This window comes from Tamandua tetradactyla, chromosome 16, assembly GCF_023851605.1.
Source record: "Tamandua tetradactyla isolate mTamTet1 chromosome 16, mTamTet1.pri, whole genome shotgun sequence".
Taxonomy (NCBI): Eukaryota; Metazoa; Chordata; class Mammalia; order Pilosa; family Myrmecophagidae; genus Tamandua; species Tamandua tetradactyla.
Window position 1 is genome coordinate 15,417,449 of NC_135342.1, and position 15,663 is coordinate 15,433,111.

A 15,663-nucleotide genomic window follows, 5' to 3' on the forward strand; every position below is an offset into this window, starting at 1 on the left:
CGGGGGCGCCCGCCGGGTCCCCGCTCCGCGGCAGAGCCCAGAGCCCGTCGCAGCCGAGAGAGGCGCCGCCGCCCGCCCCGTCCAGCCGCCGCGCGCAGGTAGGCGCCGGTCCCTCCCCTGCCCGCACCGGGGGTCCCGCAGCCCCCGCCGGGTCGGCGTCTCCTCCCTGCGCCCCTCGGGGGCTTGCGGTCCCCGGGGTGACTGCCTCAGTCTCCCGCGCTGTCTCCGATCCCCTCTCCGGTTCTGGTACCCTCGGCCTCTCTGGGGTCCCTCGCCGTCGCTGGCCACTGAATTTGTCCCTGGGTCTGTCTGTTCCCATCCTGAGGACTCGGGATCTCTCCGCCTCTGAGTGTCTCTCTCCTCCCCTGTCTGCTTCTCTTTATCTCTGCCTCCCCATCCCGGTCCATCTCTGTCTCTCTATCTCTACCTCCCTGTCTCTCTCCTCTCTCAGCTGCTATTCTTCTGTCTCTGTTGAACTCTCCGATTCTTTGGATCTTTCTGCCTGTTTTCTGTCCCTGTGTATATCTTTGTGTTTCCCCTGACTCTCTCTTTGTGTGTTTTTCTCCACCCCATCCCCTGTCTTAGACCCTCTTCCCTGTCACCCCCACCCCCCAGAGCCGTCTAAATCCTCTGGCATCCCAGAACTTTCCTCCGGAAAGCTTCTTGGGAGTGGAGCAGGGGCCAGGTGAACTCTGAGTGACACTGTGACCCCAATGGCCCCCTCCATGTCACCCCACTGCTCCACAGGTTGCATCCACCCCACCCTCCGATTTCAGGAATTCCGGGCTGGGGTGGGGGTAGACTTCCTCCTCCCTTGGCTCCCCCACTTCCTCCCTTCCAGGATTTGGCCTGGTAACCATTAACTCCTTCTTGCCTCTCTGCCCCCCCCCACCTATAACTGGACACCCACCACCACGTCCAAGCCGGGGTGAGGGGCGGCCTAGAATTTCTGTGCAGCAGCAGTTTAGGGGTGGGGGCACAGGGCCTTGCTAGTTATGTGAACTCAGGCTTCAGGAACTTTGGGACATTTGGGGGCACCAATGGAGGTGCCGGGGACTGTGTCCCACCCCTGCCCCATCCCCACAGGGGCCCACACAGTAGCCCTGCTTCTCCTGAACCCACCTAGAGGGCTTCCCCCACCCCCGGCCCTGGCCCTGACTTATGGATGAACTTGACTTCAGGTTTGGGGTGCAGATGGGGTGGCTTTCTTGCTTTCTTTTCCTGGGTCTTTGTCGGGGGTGTTTCAGAAGAAAGGGAATTAGACAGACTGATGGGGGGGGGTACCCAAACTCTGGGAATAAGTCATTACATCAAGAGCGGTTTGGAGTGGAAGGACCCAGGGACGTGAGATTGAATCCGACGGAAGGACAGGGAAGGATCTTCAAATCGAAGTTCCTAAGGCGTGTTCCCATCCTTCAATCTAAAAAGATGGCAGTTGTGGTATTTTGGCACCTTCCTGCATTTAGTAGCTTAGAGCAGCAGCGCCTGAAAAAGCTTGTGGAGCCTTCTAGACCCAGGCCCCCCCCCACCTCCCTAGCCCCATTTAACAGATGGGAAGACTGAGGCCGGGAGAGCAGAAGTCCTCATAGGGAGTCAGTGCCAGTCTCGGGAGTTGAGACTCCAATTCCCTGAAGTCCAAATACAAAGATCTGGCTTCTTCGGCCACCACTGAGTTGGATTAATTTGGGGAATGAGGTCTTTCCAGCGAAGAGGAAAGAATGTCAGTTAGTATGCATGGCTGGAATCCAGAAGGGAGAGCTGTAGCAGCAGAGAAGCTGTTTCTAAAAGCATGGTGGTGGGGAGCAGGAGTTGGTTTGGGTGGAAGGACTGGAAGAGGGAAGAGAGGAGGGGAGGTGGGGGTGGGGGCAGGGGTTAACTCCCTCCCCTGTCATCTGACCCTCCCCACGAAGCCCACTGTTCCCGTGGGACAGGGCCTGTAATTTGGTTTGTGTCTAGACAAATAATAACTCAGCTGGTGTGAGCTGGGAGGGGGGAGGCCGGGCCCGTGGGGCTAAGGGGTGGAGAGGCTGCTTGGGATCCCAACAGTGGCCCCCCCCCACAGCAGGCAGCCAGAATTGGGGGGTAGGTGGAGGTGGTAACTGACCCCCGGGCTCCCCCTGTGAATCTTTAGGCTCTCAGAACTCTGTGCAGTCTTAGAACTTCAGGCCTCCAGGATGTTAAAGAAAAGAGGATGGATGAGGAGGAAAAAGGAAGTGGGGTTCACCATATGTCGAGGAGTCTCCCATCTGGGTAAAAAAGAAAAGGGAGATTTGTACTCTTCGTGTTTACTGGGCAAAGATAATAATTGCCGAAGGTTTAATAATAGATGATGAAAGTCATAGAATGTTAAAAAAAAAATCATAGAGCGATCTAACAATAGCACTGTAGAATCTTGGAACGTGAGACTCCTGGAAACTTAGAAGGGGTAAGCACATAGAAAGCTGCCACCGTAATGCTAGAATGGACGGTGGGCAAGGCTCTAGAAGGTTATAAGAATCGATTGTGAAGGAGACTAACACATGGTGCCCAAGGATTTGAGAATGTTGGACTTTAGAATGGCAGGAAACTTAACATCCTTTCTGGGCTGTTTGAGCAAGTGGGGAAACTGAGGCCCAACGGGGCGGTCGGGACAGTCTGGCCACCCCCTGGTTTCCGCCGGCCGCCAGGGCACCAGGTGGGGAGCGAGGCGCGGTGATTGCATTTCGTCCCTAATGAGCAGACTGGAGCTGGCTGGTCCCCTGGGGCAACCACAGGAGTGGGGGTGGGGGTGGAGGGAGCCTAGAACCTGCAGAAGGGAAGAGTGGGGGGTGAGGGCAGAGGTGGTTGCGTTGGGAGGATGTGGGTGGCTGCATTGCTTCATCTTCTTGTTCTCTCAACCCTCCACCCCAAGTCCTTCAGCCTTGCTGAATTTGGGGGCAGCTGGTGGGGCCCAGGGACTTATCGGGTCTGAGCAGCTGAGGTCTGAAGAGGGGGGAGGGGCAGGACAGGGCTTGACCAGTCCTTCCTGTCCCCCACTATCGCTCCCCACTCAGGCTTATCTATCTTCCCTGCCAGTCTGTGAGCAGCTAGGAGCCCAAATTGGGGGTGGGGGGAGCTGTGGGACAGGGAGAGCGTCTTGTGGGCTGTGAGATTTGGGGGCTTGGACACTTCCTCAAAGTCTAGGTAAGAAAAGCAACTTAGATCCCAACTGGAGAAGGTCTTGAACCCCGGGCCAGACAAGGGAGTAAGGTGATGGAGCGGGATGAAGACACTGCACTGAAGGTCACTGGCCCTTTATGGGGCATGAAGGCCCATATCTCAAAGAGGTCTGAGAACTCCCCCACTGCACCCCAGAAAGATTTGAGAAAAATTACAGGAAGTGAGGACAGAAAACCTTTGGAGATGGGGAAGTTCTTCGGTTAAGGATGAGACAGACGATCTGCCCACCACCCTGTCTTTGGCCGCCACTGCGGCCTCTCTATGCCTCAGTTTCCCAATCTGCTCCAGGAAAGGATCAGAAATAGCTTGTACCCTCTTGCTGCATATGGCCCTGTTGTATCATGTGATTCTGAGAGTCTGATGTTCTTGGACTGTCTTTTGGGGGTCCGTGGTTGGCACGTCTCAGGAGGGGGATGAAAGAGGGTCGTCTGAGCGCCACCCCCCCACCCCATGCCCAACCTCTTGGAGTTGCAGGTGGGTCAGGAAGGAGGGACAGGAGGGGGAGGGGCGAGCGCCAGACTGGTTCCCCTTGAGGAAATTAGCAATGGGAAGTGTATTTCCTCTGGCGTCTGGAAATGCGTCTCATGCTTGCGTGCCTGCTCCAGCCTCAGCTGAAACCTTGGGGGTCACGACAGGGTGGGGCTAAGGGAACTCCCAGCTCTCGGAGCCACTGCCTCCCCTTACCAACTGGTTCATTTCTCATCTCAGCTCCCCAGGGTCCCTGGAGTAATGATTATTGCTCAGGTACTGCACATTTTATAGATGGCATCACGCTCTACCAAGGGTTTTTTTTTTTTTTTTTTTTTTTTAACATGGGCAGGCACCGGGAATCGAACCTGGGTCCTCGGGCTTGGCAGGCAAGCATTCTTACCTGCTGAGCCACTGTGGCCCGCCCGGTTTTTTTTTTTTAATCACATCTGTGATGTGATTAGTATAAAGGCTGTGGCCTCTTTTATACAGAAGGAGAAACTAAGGCTCCTGAAGAAGGAGAAGTTTCCTAAATGTCACAGGAGAAGAGAGGGAGAGACCAAGGGGTAGAAGAGAGTGAGGGGCAGAAAGAGGGGGGAAAGGAGGGTCAGGGAGAGGGAATACTAAGGGACAGAGAATGGGGAGAGAGGGTTTTGAGTGACTTGGTCTGGGTAGGGGATTGTGATACAGAAGGAGGAACTGAATTGCACTGTTCCAGTCAGAAGCAAGCACCCTCTGACCCCATCTTCCACAAAACCCAGAAACCTCCGTCTGTGTGTCCCTGGTATGGGGGAAGCAGCTCCCACCTTGAGAACCCTACAGGGGGCAGGACTTACTAAGCAGGACTCAGCCCTGACCTTTCAAAGTCAATTATGGAGCTGCCCTTTTCATGTGTGCCCTGCCCACCCCTTTTCCTGGGACCCCCTGCTGGGACCTGTATGAGCCTGAAGTGGGGGGGGTGCTGCCCGGAGGTGACGGTGAACCAGGCGTGCGTGGGGGCAGGGGTGGGGGCGGATTGGCCAGTGCCGGAAGGTGTCCCGTGTGCAACCCACGTGATCCTCTCCCATGTCTGACACCAGCAAGGCTTCCGGAATGACTTCAGCCCACAGTAATTTACTCAGCGCCTACTGTATGCTGTTCCCATTCTGGGTGCTGGGGATAGAGAGGTCAACAAGACACGTCATGTCCCTGCCCTCTTGGAACGTCCATTCTAGACAGACAGACACAAACAAGATACCAGGTAGTGTGAAGAGGACGTCTTATTGGGGGGAGGGTGGGGACTCTGGGAAGGGAGGGTCTCTCTGAGGAAGGAAGGTGGTAAGGGAGCTAGTCATGAGATCTGAAGGAAGAATGTTCCAGGCAGAAGGCACAAGTACAAACACTTGGGGTTGGAGAGGTCACTGGTCTTGACCCTGCCGAAGTTGGGTAGCTTGTCCAGGCTCAATCGAGTAAGGTCTTGTCTGCTGGGACAAGGAGGGTGGATTTTCCCCGAAGTCCACTGGGAAACCACTGGAAAGTTCAAGTAGGGAAGTGACCAGAGTTGATTTCCAAGTTAAAAAAAAAAATCTTCCTGGGTTCCCTGTGAGAAATGAGTTGAAAAACTCCAGAATGCCGGCTGGGAAAGCAGTGAAGATACTGCTTCAAGCATCCAAGCGAGCGGTCACGGTGGGCAGAGCGGTCAATGGTGGTGGATTCAGAGAGAAGTGTGTGGGTTCAGGATTTAATTTAGAGGTACAGCCAGCAGGATGTGCCCATGGGAAGATGCCTGGGCACGTGGGAGTTTCCCGCCGACTGCTGTGTAAGGCTCTGGGCTCATCTTTTCCCCTTTTCTGGGCCTCAGTTTCCTAACTTGTGCAGTAGACTCAACCAGCGGTTTTTAGAGCGTGTCCTGGGGATTTGAAGTGGCCTCCCTACCCCCGCCTCATTTCATCCAGAGCATAAAGCAGCTTCCCCTTTTCACTGTCTTAGATTGGGTTTCCGGTTCAGACCTCATTAAAAAAAAAAAAAAAAAAAGTTTCACAACCTAAAAATTCAAACGTGTGCAAAGCCCAAGAAGAGTAGCCTCCCGAAGTGCTTTTGATTCAAGACTTTGTTTCCATTTTCTCTGGGACTGATGGAGGTCCTGGGCTTGGTCCATGGCCGTCCGTTTCCCTGCACTCGCAGGGCTACCTAGCCCCAAGGTGGAGACAGACCCAAGATTCTCACCGAAAAAGTCAGAGGGGAGAGGCAGTGAAGGGAGCCTTCCTTGGGGAAGGGTCGGCTCGTGTTGACCCCTTACTCCTCAGCCTTGACCAAGCCCAGCAGCTCCTTCTCCCATCCCAGTCCCCGAGCCTTCCACATCTGTGGCTCCCTGTCCCTGCTGGCCACCCAGGTCACTTTTCTGCACAGTTATTCTTGGGTAGAAACTTAAGCACAGGCTGGAGAAAAGGGGTGAGAGCTGTGATTGTCGCCTCTGGTAGTCAGGACCTTGGACAGGTCTCGGGATTGTTCTGTGCCTCAGTTTTGTCGTTTGTCAAATAGGGAGAAAGACGGTACTTTCCCTATACAGAGTTTGGGAAATTTTAATGAATTTATACCCACAAAAGTGCTTAGGACAGGTCTGCTCAATCAGTTTTGGCTTTTATGATCGCTATTGTAATTGTCAAGAGCGGGCTGCCCTGGGTTAGGAGTGGAAGGCTGGTCCCAGCCCGGTTCTGTCACTGTCCTGCTGTGTGTCCTTGAGGGGAGTGACCCAGCCTCTCTGGGTCCCTTTTCCCCTATCTTTGAAATGATAGGGTTGGGCTATTTCATCATTTTCCATAGCGATGAAACTTGCACCAACTTTACCTAATTTCCGGATCTTGAAAGAACGTTCCAAAATCCGAGCTGGGTCCTTATTTGAACATCTTATTAGGGGAAAATGTCCCTAGCACCTCATGCCTGTTTTCAGAGACCTGTTGCTTAGAACGGGGTTCCAGCTAGGCACCCTCAGGGCATCCCCTCTCTGCAGCCCACTGGAATTACCGAAAAAGGGCATGGGGAGAAGGGGGTTGGAGAATCCACAGCTCCCTTCACCTCTGTCCTCTCTCCCCACAGGCCCTGCGAAATCAGTTTTGAACTGGACTGTGAGGTGCAGCCACTTCGTCCGGACTCCTCAGGACCCACCCCAGGACCAGATCGGAGCCCCTCCCCTGCCCCCTGCAAGCCCCCTACCCCCGACCCCGTGATCTCGCTCTTCCTTCCTAAAAATCCTTTTTGCAAGTCTCCGATCGAGTCCCTCCTCTGCACCCACCCCCTGTAGGACACCTCTTTTTCCTCACTCTTCTCGTTTCATTGGTTGCCTTATTATTATTTTATTTCTTCTTGGGGTCCTAGGAAATGCCAGCACCCCAAGTTGCATTGCCCCGTCTTCTTTTCAGCATTCCTTAACTGCAGCGTGGGCTGTCTAAACGCAGTTGAGTCTCCTAGAACATTCCACCCCACCACTGCCCGCCATGGCCTTACTTACTGCCTAGTGTCTCCACAAAGACGTCCTCAACGCTGGCCCACTGCTGCCTTCATCTCTTCTGTAAACACTTTACTTCCCGGGGGGGTGGCCACCTCCTCGGCAATCCTTTCTATTCACCCCTCCCCACGCCCCCACCCCTAAACTTCCTGTCCTAACGCCAGCCCTCCTCCTTTGCCCCTCCCAAGCCCCCCGCGAAGGCCCAGGATTTACAGCCGCCCTTATCCTCCGCCATGCTCCCTTGAACCTCCAAAGAGGGGGCTCAGGGGGCCCGATGGCCTCCCGCCCCCCGTGGTCCCCCAGCCCCCGCGGGCCAGGGGCAGCGCCTCCGAAGCCCCCACGCCGACCATGGGCAACGGCACGTGGGAGGGCTGCCAGGTGGACTCGCGCGTGGACCACCTGTTCCCGCCGTCCCTCTACATCTTCGTCATCGGCGTGGGGCTGCCCACCAACTGCCTGGCCCTGTGGGCCGCCTACCGCCAGGTGCGCCAGCGCAATGAACTGGGCGTCTACCTGATGAACCTGAGCATCGCCGACCTGCTGTACATCTGCACGCTGCCCCTGTGGGTCGACTACTTCCTGCACCACGACAACTGGATCCACGGCCCTGGCTCCTGCAAGCTCTTCGGGTTCGTCTTCTACACCAACATCTACATCAGCATCGCCTTCCTGTGCTGCATCTCCGTGGACCGCTACCTGGCCGTGGCCCACCCGCTGCGCTTCGCCCGCCTACGCCGCGTCAAGACGGCCGTGGCCGTGAGCTCCGTGGTCTGGGCCACCGAGCTGGGCGCCAACTCAGCCCCGCTGTTCCACGACGAGCTCTTCCGTGACCGCTACAACCACACCTTCTGCTTCGAGAAGTTTCCCATGGAGGGCTGGGTGGCCTGGATGAACCTCTACCGGGTCTTCGTGGGCTTTCTCTTCCCGTGGGCGCTCATGCTGCTGTCGTACCGCGGCATCCTGCGGGCCGTGCGGGCCAGCGTGGCCACCGAGCGCCAGGAGAAGGCCAAGATCAAGCGGCTGGCCCTCAGCCTCATCGCCATCGTGCTGGTCTGCTTCGCCCCCTACCACGTGCTCCTGCTGTCCCGCAGCGCCGTCTACCTGGGCCGCCCCTCGGACTGCGGCTTCGAGGAGCGGGTCTTCTCCGCCTACCACAGCTCGCTGGCCTTCACCAGCCTCAACTGCGTGGCTGACCCCATCCTCTACTGCCTGGTCAACGAGGGTGCCCGTGGCGACGTGGTCAAGGCCCTGCACAGCCTGCTCCGCTTCCTGGCCAGCGACAAGCCCCAGGAGATGGCCAACGCCTCACTCACACTCGAGACCCCGCTCACGTCCAAGGGGAACAACGTGGCCAGGGCCGTGGCAGCCGGCTGGGTGGCGGTGCCCATGCCGGCCCCGGGCGACCAGGTGCAGCTGAAGATGCTGCCACCGGCTCCGTGACGAGCCCCCCCCACCCCCCCGCATTGTTGCCAAGTCCCCTCCCCGTCCCCCCACCCCCCATCCCCCTCAGCCCTCAGCTCTCTTCCCTCTTGCTCCCGCGTATACGAATTGTGTGTAAATAAGGCCGTGTTAATATTCGTGAGAATACAAGAAGATAGGAAAAGAGGGAGGCTGGTGTGTTACTGGTCGACTGCCATCCTTGTGGGGAAATGACTCTACGAGGCCCTCCCACCCCGCCCCGGCAGTTCCGATTTAAACATGCCTGCCTGGTGCTGGGTGGTGCTGGGGACACAGTGGTGACGGAGGCAGTGGCAGCGCTGACCTCCTGGGGCTCACAGGGCAGTGTGTGGGGGGGTAGACAGGCTAGTGCCCAAACAGCGATAACCCAGCATGGGCAGAGCTGGTATGGGGGAACCCACGGGCCTGGGGGAGCCAATGTGGGCATCTGACCCAGCCTGGGCATCAGGGAGGGCTTCCTGGAGGAGAGGACAAGTACATTAAGTCAATTATTTAGTGTCCCAAGGATAAAGACAGAAAGAGAGGAAAATTAGGATTAATTTCACCAAAGGGGCAAAAGTCTGTGACTCAAGGGGAGAGTAGGGGGAAGAGAAATTCTCTGAGTGCAGAATGATCATGTTACCTTTGGGAAGCACCCAGCCGTCTGGGGGAGAGGGACTACGATGGAGCAATTCTGGCTTTCTAGATAAACACCATTCTCCAAGTCAGGACTGAGAGGTGGAAGAGGGAGAACGTCAGAACCAAAGTGAAGGGCAATCAGGAGAGACTGCCTGGAGGAGGGGTAAACTAGGCAGGATTGGAAAGAAGGCTCCGAAAAAGAGGAAGGGTATTTATTCATGACTTCATTGGGGATTTATTAGGTACTGGTACCTCCTGTCTGCCTGGTCCTGTGTTGGACGGTGCTGGGGATACAGCAGTGACCGAGATGGCCCTGGACTTGCCTTCACAAGTTTCCCAATAAACAAGTAAATGGAAAGAAACTGATAAGTGTAACAGGGGAAAACAAAGCTGGCTGAAGGGAGAGAGAGAAAGAACCATGAAGTCTGATTCAGATCTGGAGAACAGGGAAGGCCTTACTGAACACAGACCTGAGGGAGGTGACAGTTCAGCCACGTGGCTGTCAAGGGAAGAGCGTTCCAAGCAGGGGGAACAGCAAGTGCAAAGGCCCTGAGGTGAGAGAGTGCCTGAAGTATGAGGGACAGCTGAGGCAGGTGAGGGGGCGTGAGAAGAGTGGGGAATGAGGCTGGAGAGGGGATGAGGGGCCTCGTAAGGCCCAGTAAGGATTCTGTCTTTTACTCTGAGATAAATAGAGCCAAGGGAGGGCTCTGAGCAGAGGAAGGATCTGATCTAGCTTAATTCTGAATAAGATCCTTCTGGCTGCCAAGTGGGAAACAGACTATGGGAAGTCGGGGCAAAAGCAGGGAATCCAGGATGGGGGAAGCTGGTGGGTGGACTGGGTGGTGATGAAGGTGAAACGAGCAGTGGTCATCTTTAGTATTTATTTTGAAACACTGCTATGATGGAGGAAGCAGAGGGGCCTGTGGGATTGTGTAACACAAGCCCCTCACCCATCCTGGGGTAAAGGATGGGAAAAAAGGTGACTAGGGAGCCTGAGCTAGAAAGACCTCAGAATGAATCTTGGCCGTCTCCCAAGGCAGTCACCAGAGAGGCCAAGTGATTAGCCCTAGGTCGCCCAGCCGATGAGTCAGCGCTGGGACCATCCTGAGCTCCCTCTTCCCTTCCCGTTTCTGCCTCTGTTCCCACGCCCCAGAGTAGCCAGGGCTGAGTGCCCTGCTGATGGTGTCCCCACCCTCTTTGGCCCTTGCGGGTTCACCAGGAGTGGCCTTCCCTCTGTTAACAGGGTGGAGAGCAGAAAGATGCACTAAATTGTGGGCAGGCTTCGTCCTCCCTAAAGATCTCTTCCTTTCTGTCTTCTCTCCCCACACCCCCCTCCACCCCCCCAAGTGTATAAGCAGGCCCCAAGGTCCTGATGACAAGAGAAGATTCCTGCTACCCGCCCCCCCCCCCCCAACAACAACCCTTGCCCCAGAAGTTCCTGGAAACTCTCCTCAGAAAAAGGAAGAGGAGGGAGGAGGAGAATGGGAAAATTACGCACTTAAGGAGGAAAGTGATTTTGTAGGGCAGGAAGGGGCCTGAGATGCAGGAAGTAGGAGGTATGGGGTCACATGGGAAAGAAGGGACAGGAGCCGGGGATCCGGGGGCCTGGTAGACTTCTCACCCTCTCCCACCACCATGGAGGTGCTGGGATGGAGACATAGGAGGAGATGGATGTAGGAGGTCAGAACCTTTTGAACACAGTCTCCTTCGGAGAAGTGGACAAAAGCCATCTGCTCAAGAAATGTTTATTGATCACCTACTGTGTGCCACGCACTGTTCTAGTGGCTGAGGAAATGTTAGGGAATTATTAAGAAAAAAAAGTAATGTACAAGCTTGGAAGTTTCCTAGACCCCATCAAGGCCCTCAGTCCACCAACAGGTCACTAAGCCCTAGGCTAATTCCCACGAGGTCAGGAGGAAACCCCTCCTTGGGTCTCAAGAAACCCCAGCCTCAGCTCCACCCCAGTGACCTCTGGAATATGGATAACTTCCTTTCATTTTCTGGCCCCAGTTGCCCAGTCTGTAAAATGGGGAGTGGGTTGGTCACGAATCAGTGAAGGAGTAGGCCCAGCGCTCCCTCACAGCATAAGTCCAGAAGGGATTCTGGGGAGGGGCCGTTTTTATGGAGTCTTGGCATTCGAAGGATTTTAGACTATCTAGGATCACGCACACTAGCACCATTGCAGATGGAGAAACTGAGGTCCCTCGGTACTGCGGACTTGACAAAAGACATTCAGTGAGTCAGAGTGGATGCTGAGGAAGCCCTGGGTTCCCTGACTCTTCATCCTGACGTTTCCTCTTGCGTCCCACTTCTCTGTGTTCCCCCCTCCTAGACTCTTTCAACTACCCGTTAGGACTCCACCACCAGGAATTTCTCTCAACCTCCTTCAGACCTTGTTTATATGATTTTGCCCCTCTCAGGCTGAGTGAGGACATGTGCTGGGTCTGGGACATGTGCCCTTCGGGAGCCAGCTTCCTGGGGACCCTCGCTTCAGTGGAGGAAGTGGGGCTGCTTGAGAACCGGTACGGTTTTATTAGCCAAGGTGCTAGGCTATCAACATCTGCAGTCTCGGAGAGCCTGTCCAGCCCCCTGCCCCTCTCTGGGCTTCAGTTTCCTTGTCGGTTACCTGGCCAAGAGCTGGTAGCTGCTTTTGGAGGTCGAATGCACCCGCACCTGGAATTAGCAACTGTTATATGTACCTGAATAGTAATAACAGGCTTACTATGTGCCTGGAACCACTTCTTCTTTTTTTTTTTTTTTAACATGGGCAGGCACCGGGAATTGGAAGCACTTTAAGCACTGTATGTGGTTCGCTCATTGTTTTTATATTCAAGATTCTCATGCAAACCTCACAATGAGGCAAGTGCTATTATTATTTTATAGAAGATATACTGATTCAAAAAAGTTAAATCACTCGTTTCATATCACACAGCGAGTAAAAGGCCGAGCCGGGATTACAACTAAGGTCTCTACGATTTTCACAGCCAGTTTCCTTTAATTCCCAGTGAGAGCTCTAATTGGTTGGGGAAGGTGTATTTGGCACTCATTGAATCTAATTAGGAATAATCTAGAGCCTCTTCGGGCGGTGAAGCTGTGGGCACGTGACGTCATGAAAGAGAGCAGCGACGTCATTAGGCGGGCGTGGGAATCCATACACGATCCCGCGAGCAGGCGTTTAACAGCAGCACCGCCCCCTGATGCTTCACTTCCGCTGCACTTATTTGCATATTAGCTAACGGACGTCCAAACGTCAGCGTTGACGCGGAGACGTTAGGATGTGCCCCTGCAGCTCCGCCCGAGCGTACGCACGTTGGCACGCACGTACGACCGACCAAGAGCGGGCGGGGGAGGAGTGGAAAGAGTCGGAGGCGCCCCGCCCGGTCGGCAAGGTTGCGCGTGCTTCGTGCGGCCGTCAAGATGGTGGTGGGCGCGTTCCCGATGGCAAAGCTGATCTACCTAGGCATTCGACAGGTTAGCAAGCCGCTCGCCAACCGTATTAAGGAAGCCGCCCGCCGAAGCGAGTTCTTCAAGACCTACATCTGCCTCCCGCCGGCTCAACGTAAGTCTGACCCCACGTCCCTCCAACCTTTCCATTCTCCCACTCCTTTCAGGTGGTTGCTCTCGGGATGGACTTCTGTTCATGGCCAATCACAGCCCGAACCGGCAAAGTCCTGCAGCCAATAGGAAGGCTTTCTGGAAGAGGGGCATGTGGATAGCCCAGTAGAGAGGACCGGCGTGGTAGAGAGGGCGGGGCAGGACAGCCTGTGGAGTTAAACTTGACAGCCAACGGAGGAGGAGAGTGTGTGCGGACTGACATAGAAGGGATCCAATAGTATGGAAGATTGGCGTGATTTGGGCGGGACTTACACGGGATGAGCCGAGCTGGGGGCGGAGTCGAGAGATGATCGGGTTTGTCCTCTGCCGAGCTGTGTTTGGGTGGTCTACGTTCCAGAACGCCGCTCCATGCCTAAGTTTCCTTCCTGATCAGGGAGCGTCTTGAAAATCACCTGTTTAGAGCAACAGTTTGACCCAGCTTTACTTCGGGGAACAGACTTAGGTTAGAGGCTTGGCTCGGGAGCTAGGCCTGGGAATATCAGAAGGAGAATTTTCCAGAGTGGACATGCCTCTGTGTATTCATTAATCCGTTCATACAGCTTATTTGCGCCTTAATTCTTATAGTAAATTGTGCCAGCTTTGCGCTGGACACCGGGAGATAGAATCATGACCCGTCATGCAAACCCAGAGTGGTCAAGGCAGTAGAAGCTGATCTCGGAGGAGGCATCTGACCCAGGGGCCTGGAGTCAGGAAGGCTTTCTGAAAGAGAGGCTTTCTGAGCTGAGATCTGAAGGGCAGAATAAACCCTTTACATAAGAACTACTTAAAAAATCTGAGTGCGATAGACCTGTGGGAGCATAGAACAAGGGAATTTAACTTACCTTTCTGGGTCAGGGAACCACCATGAATTGCTTCGTGCATCCACCCGTTACTTCGTCTAGTGGTTTCTGAACGCCTGCCCTGTGCCTGGCCCTGGGTGGGACAATGCTGGTGTAACAGTAGGTAGGGACCAAGCCAATCCCAGGCCATGCTTTCAGGGAGTTCATTGTCCAGTGGAGACAGACATGTCCCCAGACAGTGACGAACCAGGGTGGGCAGGACTGGCAGAGGGGAGCCCAGTGGGCACCTGATGTCAGTCCCAGGTTCAGGGAGAGCTTCCTGGCAGAGAAGACGTCTGAACTGAAACCAGAAGAGGGAGGAGAATCTCAGCAGACTGCATGGGAACTGGGATGATGTTGAGGCAGAGGAAGTAATATATGCCGAGGCCAAAAGGTTAAGGGGAACTCACCTTTTCTTTCTTATGGTTTTGAGTGCTTAAGGTTTGCTTTCCAGGGCCTAGAGTACTTGAACTTTTGCTGTTTTGTGAGGCCTCTGCCAGGGGTAAAATCTTAGAATAAAAAAGTTTTGTTTTTCCTAATTTCCAAAGGGCTTTCTTTCATTTCAACTCTCTCATTTGATAGCTCATAACCCTTTTGTCCCCTTGTCGGGGGTGATGAATGAATGACCTGCTCCAGATTTCAGAAGGGGAAACTGAGGCCTTTAACGTGAAAGTGAATCATCAAGGTCACACATGGGTTTGTGTCGGAGGCAGGTCTTAAACATTGTTTATTGTGCATGGACTACCAGACCTGGTCTGTGTTTTCCTGCTACTGCCTTTCTTCCAAACACCACCATATGTCTTAGCGTTGTGGTTTAGAAAGTGACTTCTGGGCAGGCCACTTAACCCCTCTGAGCCTCAGTTTCCTCTTCTGTAGAGTGGGCATCATATAATAGTAGCATTTATTGAGCACTTCCTTTGTGCCAGGCAGTGTGTTAAGCACTTCATAGGCCGCATGGCAGTGCATCCTCACAAAGTATGAGGTAGATAGATTGATATTTCCGTTTTATGTACATGCTGTATATACTATATGTATTCGTCTTATAATACAAGTCACATCATGTTGTTGTGAGGACTAAATGGATAAAGAGTATTATCTTGCTTGCCACTGAATTGTGGTCGTTGTATAGTTGTGGAAACAGCGAAGGGGAAAAGGCAAAAAAGATCTTGTCCTCGGGGACCTTACTTTTTGTGGGGGAAGCTGAACAAAAATAAATAGGATAGTAAATAGCAATAATTGCTATGCTGAAGAAAATCAGGGAAGTAGAAGATTGTTTAGAATAAATTGTAATTTTAGATGGGATTACTGGGGAGACCTTTACCAAAGACATGAAAGCACAGATATCTGGATGAAAAGCATTCCCCTCCCAGAGGAACCACAAGTGCAAAGGCCCTGAGGTACAAATCTGCTTTGCACAGTTGAAGAGCAGTGAGGAGGCCAGTGCGGCTGAAGCAGAAAAGCGGAGTGGAGACCAAGGGCAGAGAAGAAACCAGTAGTGGCAGGAAAAGGGGCAGATGTGCGGGGTCTCTGGGCCACAGTGGTTGTTGGACTTTACTCTGAATTGGACGGAACTCCTTGGAAGGTTCTGAGTACAGGAGGGATGACATCTGAATTACATATATATATATATATATATATATATATATATATATATATATATAAACTTCTTAAACTTTTTATTGTAATAATGTATATACAACTCACAATTCCCCATTTTAATCCTTTCAAGTACTCAGCTGAATTCTATTTTAGGAGGACCCTTTTGGTAACAGTGGGGCGAGGATGGCCACAGGGAGCCCAGTGGGGAAGCGGCTGCAGTAGTCCAGGCAGGAGTGAGGGTGGCTTGGGCGAGAGAGAGCAGTGGGGGCAGGGAGAGGGGGCAGATTCTAGAGCTGTTCTTTCCCCCAACTTCTTTTTTTCTCTTTTTAAAATTTCAAACTCTCAGAAAAGTCGAAAGATTGGTATAGTTGTCATCCTTCATCTCCTGGCTCATCAGTTGTTAAC

At 53.8% G+C, this 15,663-nt stretch overlaps 2 protein-coding genes across 6 annotated transcripts in view; both read left to right on the forward strand.

Moving 5' to 3' along the window:
• On the forward strand, positions 1-8,804 carry GPR4 (G protein-coupled receptor 4). Of its 5 annotated transcripts, XM_077131418.1 has the most exons (3): positions 271-2,674; positions 4,746-4,906; positions 6,742-8,804. In XM_077131418.1, exon 3 carries the CDS (start codon positions 7,499-7,501, stop codon positions 8,588-8,590), a length of 1,092 nt encoding a protein of 363 aa, XP_076987533.1. In that variant the 5' UTR covers positions 271-2,674; positions 4,746-4,906; positions 6,742-7,498; the 3' UTR covers positions 8,591-8,804. The 5 variants fall into 5 exon arrangements, with proteins under 5 accessions (XP_076987536.1, XP_076987533.1, XP_076987534.1 ...); XM_077131421.1 differs by lacking the exons at positions 271-2,674; positions 4,746-4,906 and adding an exon at positions 1-98; XM_077131419.1 differs by lacking the exon at positions 4,746-4,906.
• A 3,240-nt stretch (positions 8,805-12,044) lies between these two features.
• Positions 12,045-15,663, forward strand: part of LOC143658962 (optic atrophy 3 protein-like) — a 35,786-nt gene continuing 32,167 nt past the window's right edge. Inside the window, exon 1 of the mRNA XM_077131427.1 lies at positions 12,045-12,785. Coding sequence (XP_076987542.1) covers positions 12,644-12,785 — 142 coding nt within the window. The 5' untranslated portion in view covers positions 12,045-12,643. The remainder of the gene's footprint in view (positions 12,786-15,663) is intronic.